The sequence below is a fragment of the Acanthochromis polyacanthus genome, chromosome 5 (assembly GCF_021347895.1).
Source record: "Acanthochromis polyacanthus isolate Apoly-LR-REF ecotype Palm Island chromosome 5, KAUST_Apoly_ChrSc, whole genome shotgun sequence".
NCBI classification, from domain to species: domain Eukaryota; kingdom Metazoa; phylum Chordata; class Actinopteri; family Pomacentridae; genus Acanthochromis; species Acanthochromis polyacanthus.
The window spans coordinates 25,875,823-25,890,417 of NC_067117.1; the positions used below are offsets into that span (position 1 = coordinate 25,875,823).

Sequence of the window (14,595 nt, forward strand, 5' to 3'; positions counted from 1 at the left end):
GAATTTTCTCAATAAGAAAATTAGAAGTATTCTGTAGATGGCAACACATGAACAGACACTCATATCACAGAAATTGTGAAATTTTCTCAGTAAGTACAGTGAGGTTGGTTTAGTCGAATGAACACATTCTATTGTTTTTTGTCTTCAAAATCCTGAGGAAGGAGAGACGGATACTTCTCTGGAGGAAACTTTTTTCCTTTTAATCTGACAGTTTAACAGTTAGCCTAAAAGTAATGAGCTGTCGTGGATAAATGAAATAACCAGATCTTAGTTGTGTAGCTTAAGTGAGCACTGGCAGTCTCAGACACCAGATATGAGACAATTTGTGGGTTTTGGACAGTTGGTCAGGCCAAACAAGCAATTTGAAAACTCATTTTGCTGATATATGTATTACGGTAAATGATTCATCAAGACAGAAAAATTCCATTGATCTACGGAAAGAAACATTTTGATACCATAGTGTCCTGGAGCAGCTTTTAACTCAAAGTGTAACTCAGAGCAAGAATTGGGGAAACTGAATGTTTGTAAAACCAGCTGGGTAGTTTTTTGTGACAAAGGCAATCATGATGATTAGACGAATTAGGTTGCAATGCTCTGTGTCAGATTGGTCTACACTGGAAAGTGCTTTGGTCTTGTTTACAAGAGAAAGTTTGCCAGACAGTGCTCCACATCTGTCACTTTAAAGTGCTTTAAAGTACAGAGGCAGATTTCACTTGGCCCACATTGCTTCATTTCCCTCCATGTGCTCCCTCCACTGCAGAGCTTCTGTCCCCTCTGAGCTTTGGCTAAGTCAGGTTAGGGTTCATGCCGGCCTTCCCACAGTGAGCAGCTTTTAACCTCCTGCCAGCTTCATCAATCTCAGGCTGGTGTGATCGCTCTTGAAAGGGGCGGGGATTAAGAACAGCCTGCGGCCTGTAAATCAGGCAGGCCTGAGGGTAGGGCCCCCTCTCTTGTGCATCATATAGGGCCAATAGGCACCATACCCTGCAAGTTCAATGTAGACATCATCACTCCCAGCAGTTAAGCTCTGAGTGGACCTCCCTCAGCCAGATGGCCGAGTTGGTTCTCAATAAATGTTTAACGAGGGGAGAACAAATTAAATCAGAAGGCACAGTTTGAACAGTGTAATCCATCTAAGGTGGTTTTTAGGTTGGTAAAGGATTTTGGCCGGCACAATAAGACAATGAGAGCACATTCTCTTCTGGGGATTGTAACCCCTCCCTTCCCTCTTAACCAGGCCAATCTTACCAACAAAGCACAAGCCAATTAGCGCAAAGCCTTTACCTTTTGATTTTAATCTGCATTTAGCAACATAAATCATCATGTCTGGGAAAGAATAAAACAAAGAAAAGCCTCGGGCATTTCTCTCGATGACTTAGAACTTCGACACACAAATCTGCAGATGGTATCAAAGTCAGTGGGAATGAACTGTGATTGAGTGAGGTGGCTGTATATTGTGTATAGTTCACTTAGCGAACCTGATGCTGTAGGTGGGCTGGGCAAAGGTCACAAGTTGGTTCAGAAAGGCCAGTATTAGGTCACAGTCAGAGTTAATACCATTACTTCTCAACCATTGAGGCCTGGCTGAAAAGTTCAGAGTGCACGTTCATCTGAGAACAGGCTCACATCGAATGAATGAAATCGAGTCCTTTGTTCTGCGGTCAATTATTCAATTACATCTCGTGAACAGGCATTTGACCTCAGAGTTCCCTATTGAATTTGTTAAAAGTCTCTTGCAAGCACCATTGTAAAGAACATGCTCTTTTGAAGCCATTGCACAGCTGGTTAAGCGTGTGCTACTGACTGTACTGCTCATATCTTGATTAACTCTGCTTAACAACACACACATGCCTTCTTTGACATTAATTAGCCTGTTGCTGCTACTGGACATTATCCTTGAGATGTTCCTTGCATGTTAAACCATTTTTGTTTCACATGAATGCCACAAAGTTTCCCTGTAGAACCGTATGATTTCACATTTCGCTAAAACTTAAATGCTTTGCTGTTATTTCTCTGTTTTGATTGTTATGGGTTCTGTTAGCTGTGGAGCTAATTACTCCAGCATGACCTGCTGAGCTGGGTCACAGCCAACATGAGGAAGACTAATGAACTGACACCCCAGAGAGTTTACAGAGCACTGCTGTAAGACATATGAATTCCCATACACATTCCTTTATGCTCTTTTCCATCCTCCTCTGGCTCTACACTCTGGACCGATCATGTGCTCATTATGGGCCAGACTCTGGTCTGTTTGCTGGACAATGATCCAGTGCTCTGTACTCTGCAGTCTGTCAGTATGTGAGTGCAGACAGCTTACTATGTCTGACTGTTAACTATGTATGCTTTTTTTATGTGTCTCACCCCTCCGGCAGCAGCATTTGCTGCAGTAATAGATAAAATTGTAGCTGCGCTTATAATCTCTTTGAGTCATTGTTATCAGAAACATGCAGGCACAGATCAAAACTACACAGCGATTAAATTGGTCTAACTTTGATGGCAATTTTGATGTTGATTTCAGTCTTGGCTTGGCTTTAGGAGAAATGCCTTTTTTCCTACAGTAATGTTGAACATCTGCCATGCATTAATAAATCCACAGGCTCCCTCATTTGTTTATTTATTTCCATTGTGGCATGAAAAATACACTTTCTGCAGCACACTTCCACAGACTACAAAACAATCCAAGTCCCAGGGGATAGGGATGATAAGAGACTTTAATGTGAATATTTCTTTGTCACAGCAAAATTTGAACTAGTGCACAGTCCCTGTTGATGCAAATGAAAATGTGCGGCACGCCTGGTTATGCCTGGCTGAGCAGGGAGCAGTGGGGCTCCGGCTCACGAGGGATTTGCTGTGTTTGGGGTTTGCCTTTCTGTCTGGATTCACAGGCCTTTTCTGTCTGTGCTGCTTTGACAGGTACCGCATCTTCGGTGCACCAGAGAAATGAACTGAGGACGTGAAGGAGAGCACTATTGTGTTGAGAACGTCTGAGACCTTACACTGAAGCCATGTGGTTGCAGAGGAGCCCAGAACTGGCCGCCGTGCTGGCCGTGGTCGTCTCTATTTGTGCCTTTCATGCGACTACAGCCATTGACATCCCACTAGAAGGTAGAGCCTGATTGCATTGTTGTACAGCACCAATTCACACATTTACACTGAGAATACAGGGTGGTCCCCGGTTCTTTCAGTGACTATTATTGTTGAAGAGACAGGTAACACAATTTTGTGAATTATCTGCATAAACAGCTTTGCTACTGAATTTTAATAAGTGAATTTTAATGCGGTAAAATACTAAAACCATGTTTTTTTTTCACATAGTTTATTTAACGTACCCTGTGAGCTTGTTCAACTAATACAGCTGACTTTCCCTGTTACTGTAGATATAAGTTAACTTCAGTAAACTTGAATCATTAGAAGCTTTAAAATTATATGTGTGAGCTACAATGTAAAACTAGCATAGCTACTTTCATCATCCTGAAAAACAAGTTCTGTTAACCTAAAGCAGTTGTAAATGATATTTTTCTAATAACAGTGTCACACGTCATTGTGAAATACTGCAACAATGAGACAAGTAGTGATTTTTTCACAGAGCTGAAGCTTTATAGTGAGATTCAGCTCACTGTTCATCTATCCAGCTACAATTTCACTGTTTTAGGTTACTCACCGCTCTTTCATATGCTACTGTTGTGAGTGAAGAAGCTTTCAACGCTGACTGCACACGATAAGCTCAGGACCAACAGATTTGAACGCTTAGCAGCCAAATATAGCTGTGAAAATACAATTTAGACAATTTAATTGACTTGATATTATTAAAATGTATGTATTTGCATTGCTTTTCCTCCCTGGTTCTTGGTTTAGCCCAGGGGTCACTAACTGGTGGACGGCGGTCCGGATTCGGACCCAGACGCCGTCTTATACGGACCTGGACCTACTCTGTAAATTATAATGGGATTTTAAATTTGACGGGTCTTCTATTTTACCGGCTAAAGTTTTCAGCTCAGGAAACACACAGACCAATTAGGTACGAGGTCAGCCATCCCATGTGACGCTACTCAGCCAGTGAAGTCTCTGCATTGCTGTCACTAAACATTGCAACTCAGAAAACATCTGAGAGGCTAGGGACAGATGAGAGGAGGACTGACAGAAAAGAAACGTCAATAAAGTGACACTGAGAGGAAGACAAGAGGAGGAAGCTTTCTCATCTATGACCAAAATAAAAACTGAAGTTAGATTCAAATTTTTCAGTCATTATGTCCAAAGTTATTTATTAATAAATGTTGTCAAAATATTTTTAAACTGTGCTGAATTTATTGAATTTGACGGTCAGTTATTGCTTACATGCAGACGCTAATAAAACTACTAGGTTACATCAACAGATCATATCACACTAAGTCAAGTTAGACATTATGATGTTCCAGGCCTTTGCTTTAGTACATTTTCTCTGACTGGACCTCTTTGAATTTTAGTTGAATACCCGTGGTTTGGCCCCTTAAGACTCATCTTTGTGGGTCATTTACATTTTTAGAGATTTTTTTTTCACAAGAATAATCCCTTCATGCCTTCAGTTGGCTTGGATGGATCTCAACCTTGCCTATAACTCTGCTAAAATATTGCAAAACCTCTCTGGCAATAATTCAGCCATCCGTGTTCCTGACTTCACAAGCTGACTGGATTGATTCCTTAGATTTGTTATATATGAAACCCTCAAAGTCTAAATCCCTGTTTTTGTGGCTGGTTTCAGTACACTCCAGTTTCAAGATGGAAACGCTCATCCGTGATGTTGACTGCTTATTTCACTCATGATGTGCCTTTCAGCATCTAAACAACAACATATGGGCATTTTAATAAAGCTGACACTTGATTGTCACTGGAGGGTGTCTTAAAGTTAATGATGACAGCTTTGTTCATTCTCCTAAATTGCTGTATCATGGATTGCAGTTTAATACACTGACACTAAACTGTACTTGTAAGCACGCATTATTATGAAGAAAGGAAAGGTTAAATGCGAAAATGGCCATTTATTGTCGACACTCATCCACTGAGAACTAGTCCTTGAAGTGCTTTTATCAGAAAAAAAAACCCCTGTGTTGAATAATTTAGAGGGAAATAACACCTTAGAGAACTGTTACAATCGTCAAGCATTCTGTGAATTGAATATATTTACAGCTATTATCTTGTTTGAATCAGGGTTTTTTTGCCTCTTTTTGTGGCAGATCTGCGTGTATCCCAGTTTCCTTGGAAACACATCAAACCTCTCTCTGAATTATTCAGAAATATCTCTTAAGGGCTTGATAAAGAACAGTTCAAACTGATTTTTTTAAAAAAAAAAGGCAAATGCGTTTTTTTCAGCTCTGTGTCAGAAAATCTTTTTATTTAAGTCTTCTGTTTTGCATTACTCGTGTGTGTGCTTAAAAGGGGTTGTGTATAGAGAATACTTGTGACAAGAAAGGATTATTCCCAAACTGCTGACTGTTTTTGTTTTGTTTATTTTCCCCCTGCTGCCATGGATTATATAGTTTTAGGTCACGTAAACAGTAAGTTCACTTTGCCATACTGTAGCTGGTATTAGTGACATCTTACTGACTCGCTGTTGAGATTAGCAGCCACTTTACTTAGCTAAACGTGTTGGATCTAAATCTCATGTGTTGTGACTCCATTATTCTGACATGTTGGCGTCTTGAACCCACGGCTTTGCCTTTATATCTAATCATAATAATGCTGTGTTGTGCGTTTTCCATCATCACCACAGGTGACAGCTTTGTCATCGAGACCATTTGAGACTAAATAAAACCAAAATCATACTAACAAAATAACTAACTCATTTCATTATGATATTATCAACTGTGTGGATATAACTGTACGTGTTGTAAATGTATTTTGAGTGAAGTTATTGTCAACATTTCATGTACCGTACCATAACAAACATCATAGCACAGTGGTTCCCAACCTGGGGTTCAGTCGAACATTTTGGGCTTTTTTAAATGAAATGCAAGAGACTGTTTTATTTTTATATTTCTTAAGTCTCTTAAATATATGCTGAAAGTACGTTTGTGGTTGTTTAAATAGAGCCACAGTTTGTATAGTTTCTGTGCCACTCAAGTCATGGTTCTCTGAGCTTCAATGAAAAGAAGCTTCACTTCTCTTTTTGTTTATTGAAGATGCTTCACCTCTCATCCAAGAGGCTTTTTCAGTTCCCAAGAGAGTTGCCATTACACAGTTTTCAGTATAGGTGGTTGTGCATTAAATTCCTTAAAATTAGCATGTCTGAGGAGTACAAATGCCTTTAAAGTGGCCCACTCTACGGCCATAAAAGCTTTAATGAGGGTTGGTCACAAGCCAAAAAGGTTGGGAGCCACAGCTGTAGTATCATGCTGGATATGACTTACTTCTGACAAGCTTTCTGTATTGAGGCCAGTGTTGCACATCACATTTTCATGCTTGCTTGTTTTTTTTGTTGTTGCCCAGTTGAGCAGCTGCCCACCATCACGGCTCAGTCGCCCAGCTCTCTCATTGCCTTCCCTTTTGATGAGAGTTTCCCCATGACGTGTGAAGCCAAAGGGAATCCCGAGCCAGAGTGAGTATCGATAGTTGCATCACTTCACATGAGAGGGCCAGAGGATGGAGAGCTTGTCCGCAGCCAAACAGACATCATTAATAAACAACAACAACACTTTACTATCAACATGTTGCATTTGGGTGCTTTGATTTGGGACTTTGAAAAATGAGCTGGCTACAGTCGTAGCTGAGGGACTTGACATTTCAATACTGACTTTCTTTATGTAGATTCAGATGGACGAAGAATGGCCAGGAATTCGACCCCTCTCTAGACCCCCGCCTGATGAAAGAAGAGAATTCTGGGACCTTTGTGATACCTAATAATGGGAACCTTACAGAGTACCAGGGAACCTATCGCTGTTTCGCCTCAAACAAACTGGGGACTGCCATATCGACGGAGATTGAGTTCATTGTGCCCAGTGAGTTACCTGCATCTGTGACTGTGTGTGTGCGTATGTGTGTGTGGGGTGCTCTGTTACATTGCTTTCAAAGTGATTCAGGACCTGCAGCCCCTCGTAATGACTGAACCTCTCCATTGTGAGCTTTTCATTGTATTGGACGTGGCAGAATGTCATTGAGGCTCCCGAGCGCTCCACCCCTCGCAGCATCTCATCTGTAGCGCTGTGGTAGAAAAAGCATGAATGTGATCTAACCTGTCCATCATTTCCTTTGCTACATTTTTCATTATGTTCTCCAGCACAGTACATACATTCTCAAAGAAAATACACTCCATAGGAGACTGACGAAGTTTGGCTGGGCTTCAGCTGCACAGCAGTTGTGACGGGGCCATGCACAATAGTAGTGGTGATGTCTGTTTTGTTTCTGCAAGCCAAGAACTGAAAAAAAACATTCAGAATTCAATCTACTGAATGATACACTCCTCCACAGAAAACACATGCTCCACACAGGATTCAAGAAGAATATTACTGCCATCTTCTGGAAGAGAGAAGAACTGCAAATCTTGTTTTACTCATCCATGTCTGACATCACTTACTCACTGTGGATGTATATATATTTATTTATTTTTGCTAGATGTTCCAAAATTCCCTAAAGAGACGCTTGATCCTGTCGTTGTGGAGGAGGGCCAGCCTTTTACTTTGAAATGTGACCCACCTAATGGTATACCTCCGCTGCAGATCTACTGGATGACTATCAGTAAGTAATAACTCACATCTGGAATGAAATAAGAATGATACAAATTCAACTTAGTATTTTACTGTAGCAATTTTTTCACACTCATGATTTGCTGAATTTAGGATTATTTAGACAGTTATTATTAAACTTTAAGTAAAATTTTTGTTATTTTATTGAGCTTTAGTAAGGATTTCATTCTCACTTGATGAACCTCTTGAACATCATTGATATGAAGTGGTGGTTTTAATTATTCCATTCTCACATGTAGATTCAGTGAAGAGCTAAAACAACCTGGTACAGATTTTTTTTAAAAAAAATCATTTTCATCAAAGACTGCTGACAAATCTTAGAGACAAATACGTTTCTTTCACAAACACAGTTATAAACTAGTACAAATATCAAGAAAAACTATTTGTGTATTCATTTGTGGAGTAAAACTGGTCTGCTAGCAAGAACAACTTGTTACCTTACATGAACTTAGTCTAGTATCTGATGTATTAACAAAGGATACTGTCAGCAGCATTTTGGGCTTTCTTGTTTGTTGTTTTTTTGTGTGACTGTAACACTACTAAGCTCTTTTTATGTCACATATAGTTTGGAAGTTCGGACCAGTGATTCCCAATCCTGTAAGATGAAGCTGAGCTCATTAATGATGTACAAAAGATCAAAAAACTAAATTATGCTTCATAGATTTTTGTATTTGTTTGGACTTTTTCACTTCTGTGCTTTATTTTTGCACAGTATCGGATAATTCAGCCTCTTCATGCCTCAGTGATTCAACCTATTGACTGAATATGAAGCTGAGAATTCTTTGATGTACAGTGTAGCTACTAGCATTTCATGGACTTGTGAATCCTGTAACAAGGAGAAAGCAGACACTGCCGTTGCTGCGAAAGTTTGGGGAATCCCTGTTAAATGTGCAATGCATTTTATAAGCTTAGCCATCATTATTATTGCATGTAATAGCTTAATCAGCAAATAAACAATAACTATAGCTATAAAATAGAGAAAATTGTCCTTGAGTAATGTTTGTGGTTACACTTCTACCACTGCTTAACAAGGGAGAACTGTACGGTTGTTCAAATAAAGGTTGTTTATATCTACGTGAAATCCTCACCGTCGTCTTCCTGTGCTCAGACCTCCAGCACATCGAACAGGATGAGAGAGTGTCTATGGGCTTGAATGGAGACCTTTACTTTTCTCACGCCGTGGAGAAGGACAGCAGGCGAGACTACTGCTGCTTCGCCGCCTTCCCAAGAATACGAACCATCGTTCAGAAGAACGCCATGTCTGTCATAGTCAAGACAAGTGGGTGTTGCTTCAGCTTCTTTGTCTTCACCTGAGCGCCGTTTGCCTCTCAAACCAGCATGATGCAAACTTTGATTTGTTTTCCCAGAGCTGATCGTTTCCAGCGTGTTCACTGATCTCCACAGTCACAGCAACACTTCAAAAGCCATCCCAGTGTCATGCTGTCTCGTTTATGTGCACGTTGTTGTTTTTATGTTGTGATTTTGATCTTGGTGATGTTTGTCATGATGCATCTACATTGTCCTCATGTTCATTGTCTTTTTTTTTTGTTGTTTGGTCTCATTCATCTCCATTTCAGGAAACGGTGACAGTCCTGAAAGTGGTAAGTTTCAAGATTTTAGAGAGTATTTCGGTGCATGTATTAAAAACTGTGTGTGTAAGGCAGGTGTGCGAATTTAATGTACACCACTGATTTCTGAATTCTCTAATATACTTTCTCAGCTAATGCAATTCTGGAGAGAAGACCCTCTCTTCTGATGCCCTCTGGTGGAAAATCAGAGAAACAGCTGGTCAAAGGAGAGGATTTGAAACTGGAGTGCATTGCTGAAGGATAGTGAGTAATACAGACTAATTAAAAACCTCATTTTCTCACAGAACTACAAATACACAGCCATTTTTAATCGTCTTGATTGTAAATCTGATTTTAGAATATTGTGTAAGCCATTTGCTTTTAATGTAAATTTTATAAAATTGTGGCATATAGTGTGAATATTTCTGAGACTCACTATTTCTTCTGCACCCGTCAGTCCAACTCCACAGGTGGAGTGGGTGAAGGTGGGCCACCAACTTCCTGTTAAAGCAACACTGGAGAGTCATGGGAAATTGCTGATTGTGCCGAGAGTAGAGCAGGAGGACAGTGGGAAGTACATGTGCAAGGCAAAGAACCCGCTTGGAGAAATTTTCCATTACTTCACAGTAACAGTCGAAGGTAACAACAGCATGTAGGGATGCACATACTGGTGTTATTACATCTAATTTATTTGAAATTATTTACTAGTTGCCATTTAGCAAAAAAATTGAAACAACTCTTTTTATATATACTGATCTAAAGAAGCTCTAATAATTCAGTAATCAGTCCTTTAAAAGTTAAAAGAACTCCTCAGATCTTGTATCTAAGTAAATGAGTTTCAGTTACTTCCTTACTAGTAAACGTTTTGTTTTTAAGAAATGCTCTCAGGGAAGTGCACAAGAATGTTATAATTATTATGGGCCTGTGACTAGCATATTTTCGATGGCTTTATTACGCAGTTGTTAGTGTGTAGCTAGTTATAACAACTTTATATGTTGCTGAGTGGAGTTGTTTCCAACACAAGGATTATAGCGCTTCTAAAGGATGACCAACAGTGCAGACAAGATACAGAGACAAAGGCTGGAAACACAAATTTGTCTTCATATGTTTGGCTTTTCTGTAATCTTTTCTCTTCTTCATGAAATATTGGATACTTTTACTTCTTTGGATTTAAAACATAAAATGAAACCCACTTGAATGTTCAATGTTTAGTCAAAGTTTATCTGATATCCAACTCAACGCTGGTTTCCAGCCAAAAAATGTTGGAGAACACAGGTTTGTCCTTTAACAGTTTGTTGAATTTCTTTGCACATCATTTGTGTGTAAAATTCTAACCTGAAAACAGTAATCATACTGTGGGTGTCAGACAAATGTAGTGAAGTGAAACAATATTTCCTCCTGAACTGTACCTATGAATAGTGATGTAAAGTACACCACACCTCAGAACTTTACTTAAGTACAATACTTTAGTCCATGTATTTACTTTTATTGTAATTATATGAACATTATTTTATTTTGAATGCAAAAATATTTAAAATCACCATTTCATGAAAAATACCTTTACCACACTATACGTGTCATTTTGTGCAGGCGTTGTGTTTTCATCAGAAAATATGTGGAGAACCTCAGCGTCTCCTCCTTTGTAATGCTCTGTTCTGTGTTGAACATTATGTCATCTTTGATTATGGAGTTGTTTGTGAAAGACAGAACATTTGAAAAGCAATGTATAGTAAAAAAAATAGAAAATATACCTGTATTATGTTGAGACTGATCCCGGTGTGACAGTCGGCAGCTGAAGTGCCTCTGTAGAGATCATGTCTGTATGTTGTGGGCACCATTCACTTGCACTGAATACCATATAATAACATCCATTTCGTAACTGCGCCTGTGATTGTGTTCTCCTTGTGTAAGCAGTTGGTGTCTTCATTACACTGACTGCGTCTGGTCGGTTTGATAACATCATGCTGACTGTGCGTTTCCAGAACCTCCAGAGTGGATGTTTGAGCCGGAGAGTCAGCTCAGTATGATTGGCTCCGATGTGCTCATCAAGTGCTCCGCCAGCGGGACTCCTCGGCCGACGACTACATGGAGGGTGAACGGCGTACCCCTGCAGGGTCAGTCCTTCAACTCACTTCACTGTGTTAAACTAGTCGTGATGACTGGACAGTTTTAAACTGAAAAAAATCCAGATTTTCTTTTTCTTTTCCTTTTTGATGCAACATTTAACCTGAGGAAAAACTGTAGAAAAAAGTAAAGTTCTTAACACAAGATGAAGGTAAAATACTGTTGTTGATTGAATTCTACCTACTAGGATGTCACAGTGGTGTCTAAGAAAAATGTTTTCAATCATGACAATAATTGCAAAAGGGCGGAAGCCAAGATGTAAAATTATATTCATATTAATTTACTGTTAAAACAGTTAAAACTACTGTACGTACCATCAAATAGTCAGTAAAACATGGTTTTCAAAAAGCCAGAAAGATTCCGGTCATGCTGTGAGAGATCCTCGGGAGAGCAAATTTACCGTTGGATACCAAAAGTGATCAATAAGGTGTTTAAATATATTTCTTTAATGAAAAATAATGAAAGGAAAACTATTTTTAGCCTGTTTTATTTGCCACGGATCCCTGGTGCAGTGTAAAGCCTTTTGTGGTTCGAGCAAAATCTGATGGATTTCTCCAAGTGATGTCACTTGAGTCAGTGCCGGCTGGAGCTGAAGACTACTAGATTGAAATAGAAAAAGAAGAGCTCAAGGCTCAAGGTTGCCTTAGCTGTGCCTAGCACAACACACTTGAAAATCCAGTTGAACTATGTGTGCTCGAGCTGCGATGTATGCCCAGTTCAGCCTTCAGAGACAGTAGAGATGGACTTTTTCAAGCGCTGACAGCAATAACACACTCTTGTAAACATAATTTAACCAGTAATGAAATGAATCGCAGTCTAACAGCAGCCCCAACAGTTTTTCTTTGTATTTTAAGGCTAAAATGTATGCAAGATGCAAAGTTTAGATCACAGTTCTGTAAACAGTCAGCAGAGGATGATGTGTATGTCAGTAGGGAGAACAGTCAGGAGGCAGAGTGGATCTTGATGTAGTTTAAAGATGACAGTAAAGTGGCAATAAGAAGTAGGAATGGATGGAAAACTTGAGAAAATTTAGGCTGATTTTGAACCTGGACTGTTTTGATAGTGGCGATATAAAACAAGTCAAACATAAGGCCAGCGGGCCCAAACTGGCTTGCCTGAGAGGCCAGGTCGGTCCGCGGGATGACTTGGCAAAGTGTGAAAGTTAAACGGGTGAAAACGAATACTTACTATGAAAATATTTAAAGACATTGAACATTGTGCAATGTAATGTGAGTCAGCAGCTTCATTATGAAAGAGGTCGGTTTGTTCTTGATGCACTGCCACAACTTTCATGTTATCTGTTTATGGACAAATTTTATACATTTACAAGGCAGGGGGACAACTTAACCTTTTCCTAAAATTGTTCCTCTTTTAGTTTGTATGGTGAGTCAGTTCAGGTGGGCTACTACACAGATGTGGAAATGAATGTAAATTTAAAATAATTTCCAGATCTTGACAAATTGTAAGACACTATATTGTTCACTTCCAGACACCTGTGACAAAATCTTTTATACCTTTGTGGGTACACAAAGATCTGTAAGTTGTAACCTCAAATGATAAATTAAGGCATAATATTGTTAATATTTCACTTATTTTTCGTAAGAAATTTCAGGTAGTTCATAATGTTTTGCAAAAAGACAATTCATTAAATGTATACATTTTCAGAACGTATTTTTTTGCACTAAAACAAAGGAAACATTTGGAGTAGTTGTTATTTATCAGTTATTACATCATGATTTTACTGATCCATCCTACTAGAGGTCAAATTGGGCTGAATGTGGCCCCTGACCTAAAATGAGTTTGACACCTCTGATCTAAAGCTTTTGACTTGTATCTCTTGTCTTTTACAGAATCTCCAGCAGCCAACAGGAAGGCATTTGACGATACCATAGTTTTGCATCACGCCAAACCGTCTGACAGCGCAGTCTATCAGTGTGAAGCCTCAAACAGGCATGGAACCCTTCTGTCCAATGCAAACATCATGATAATGAGTGAGTCAGACAGCTTTCATCTCTGTTAGCTGGTGTTCCCATCACTTCTGTCTTGCCATCAGGATTTTCTCGAGTACATGAACATGCAGTTCATGCAAAGTATTTGTTTTACAGTGTTTGTGAGTAAGTGTCAGACTTTGCAGTGAGTCATTGTGAGACTGCTGACTGATGTGTCAAGCTTGAGAGCTGGCGCTGATGCTGGCATATGCCCATAAAGCAGTGAGAGCCCAGGGAACGAGAGCTGTCTACAAGCTGTACTCTTTCATTCAGGCTAGCAGTTCTCCCTGTGGAGCAACAAGCCCTGTTCCCTGCCATTTATATGCTAACACGTTCCCCCTCAATTCCATGCTGGTTTCGGTGCCATAAGATGAACATGTGCTGCTTTACAAGCGCAGATAAAAAAACGAAATGCACAATGTTGCTGACCGTCACTCTGTGCAAATGTGGGGAGTTTGTTCTTGGTGACACAGGAGTTAATAAAGCTGGACAGTCTCTGAATGTGAAGTCCCAGTTGCTGCCTTTGTAAACAATTAGGAGAGACAGACCATTTTAATGGGAGGCTTTGGCTACAACTGATAAGGTGCGCTCGCTCCGCTAACTCATTATTCCATTGTTTTCTGCTTTGATTTCATTTTCATATTTGCACATTTCTGACAACCTGACAGCTGCATCATTTTCTTTACACAAAGGAGTCTGCAATTAACACACAGGTATGACAACAGTGTGGTCACCTCATTTAACCCACAATTATCCTCCTCATTCCATTTCACTTTTATCAGGGTTTAAAACTGCAAACCAAATCCGGTGCTGTGCTGTGTTTGCCTAGCAGACAGTCAAAAGCCACACCTAGTTCTCCCTCACGGTGAAATACACATTGTGCTTTTCTAACAACTCTTAGATTGATGATTAGTCTCTGCTGCTGGCTTTTGCAGATCTGCTCCCTATGATTTTGACCAACGAGGGGGAGGATTACTCTGCCGTGGAGGGAAAGGGGGTCATGATGCACTGCAAGGTTTTCAGCTCTCCTCCTTCCATGATCTCTTGGTAAGCGTACATTTTCCTCCTGGCTCTGATACACCAGCAGAGAGCAGTAGATCTCAACCGGTCGATGCACACAGCCCCTTTCTTTGCAGCGTCTTTCTGTGTCTGTTTTCTTCAAAACAAACCAAAGTGGCCCTGTCACTCAATTCTAATGTT

The 14,595-nt window shown here is 39.8% G+C and overlaps 1 protein-coding gene across 7 annotated transcripts in view; it reads left to right on the forward strand.

The window, feature by feature from the left end:
• chl1b (cell adhesion molecule L1-like b) overlaps positions 1–14,595 on the forward strand; it is a 63,428-nt gene that overhangs the window by 27,691 nt on the left and 21,142 nt on the right. For 5 of the 7 annotated variants that reach the window (XM_051947948.1, XM_022222295.2, XM_051947947.1 and 2 more), the window contains exons 2-13: positions 2,914–3,105; positions 5,514–5,531; positions 6,463–6,571; positions 6,781–6,971; positions 7,585–7,707; positions 8,824–8,994; positions 9,293–9,316; positions 9,436–9,547; positions 9,741–9,922; positions 11,266–11,397; positions 13,258–13,398; positions 14,331–14,442. In XM_051947948.1, the coding sequence (XP_051803908.1) occupies positions 3,006–3,105; positions 5,514–5,531; positions 6,463–6,571; positions 6,781–6,971; positions 7,585–7,707; positions 8,824–8,994; positions 9,293–9,316; positions 9,436–9,547; positions 9,741–9,922; positions 11,266–11,397; positions 13,258–13,398; positions 14,331–14,442 (1,415 nt within the window). In that variant the 5' untranslated portion in view covers positions 2,914–3,005. The remainder of the gene's footprint in view (positions 1–2,913; positions 3,106–5,513; positions 5,532–6,462; positions 6,572–6,780; positions 6,972–7,584; positions 7,708–8,823; positions 8,995–9,292; positions 9,317–9,435; positions 9,548–9,740; positions 9,923–11,265; positions 11,398–13,257; positions 13,399–14,330; positions 14,443–14,595) is intronic. The other 2 variants (XM_022222425.2, XM_022222480.2) reach the window with 2 other exon arrangements.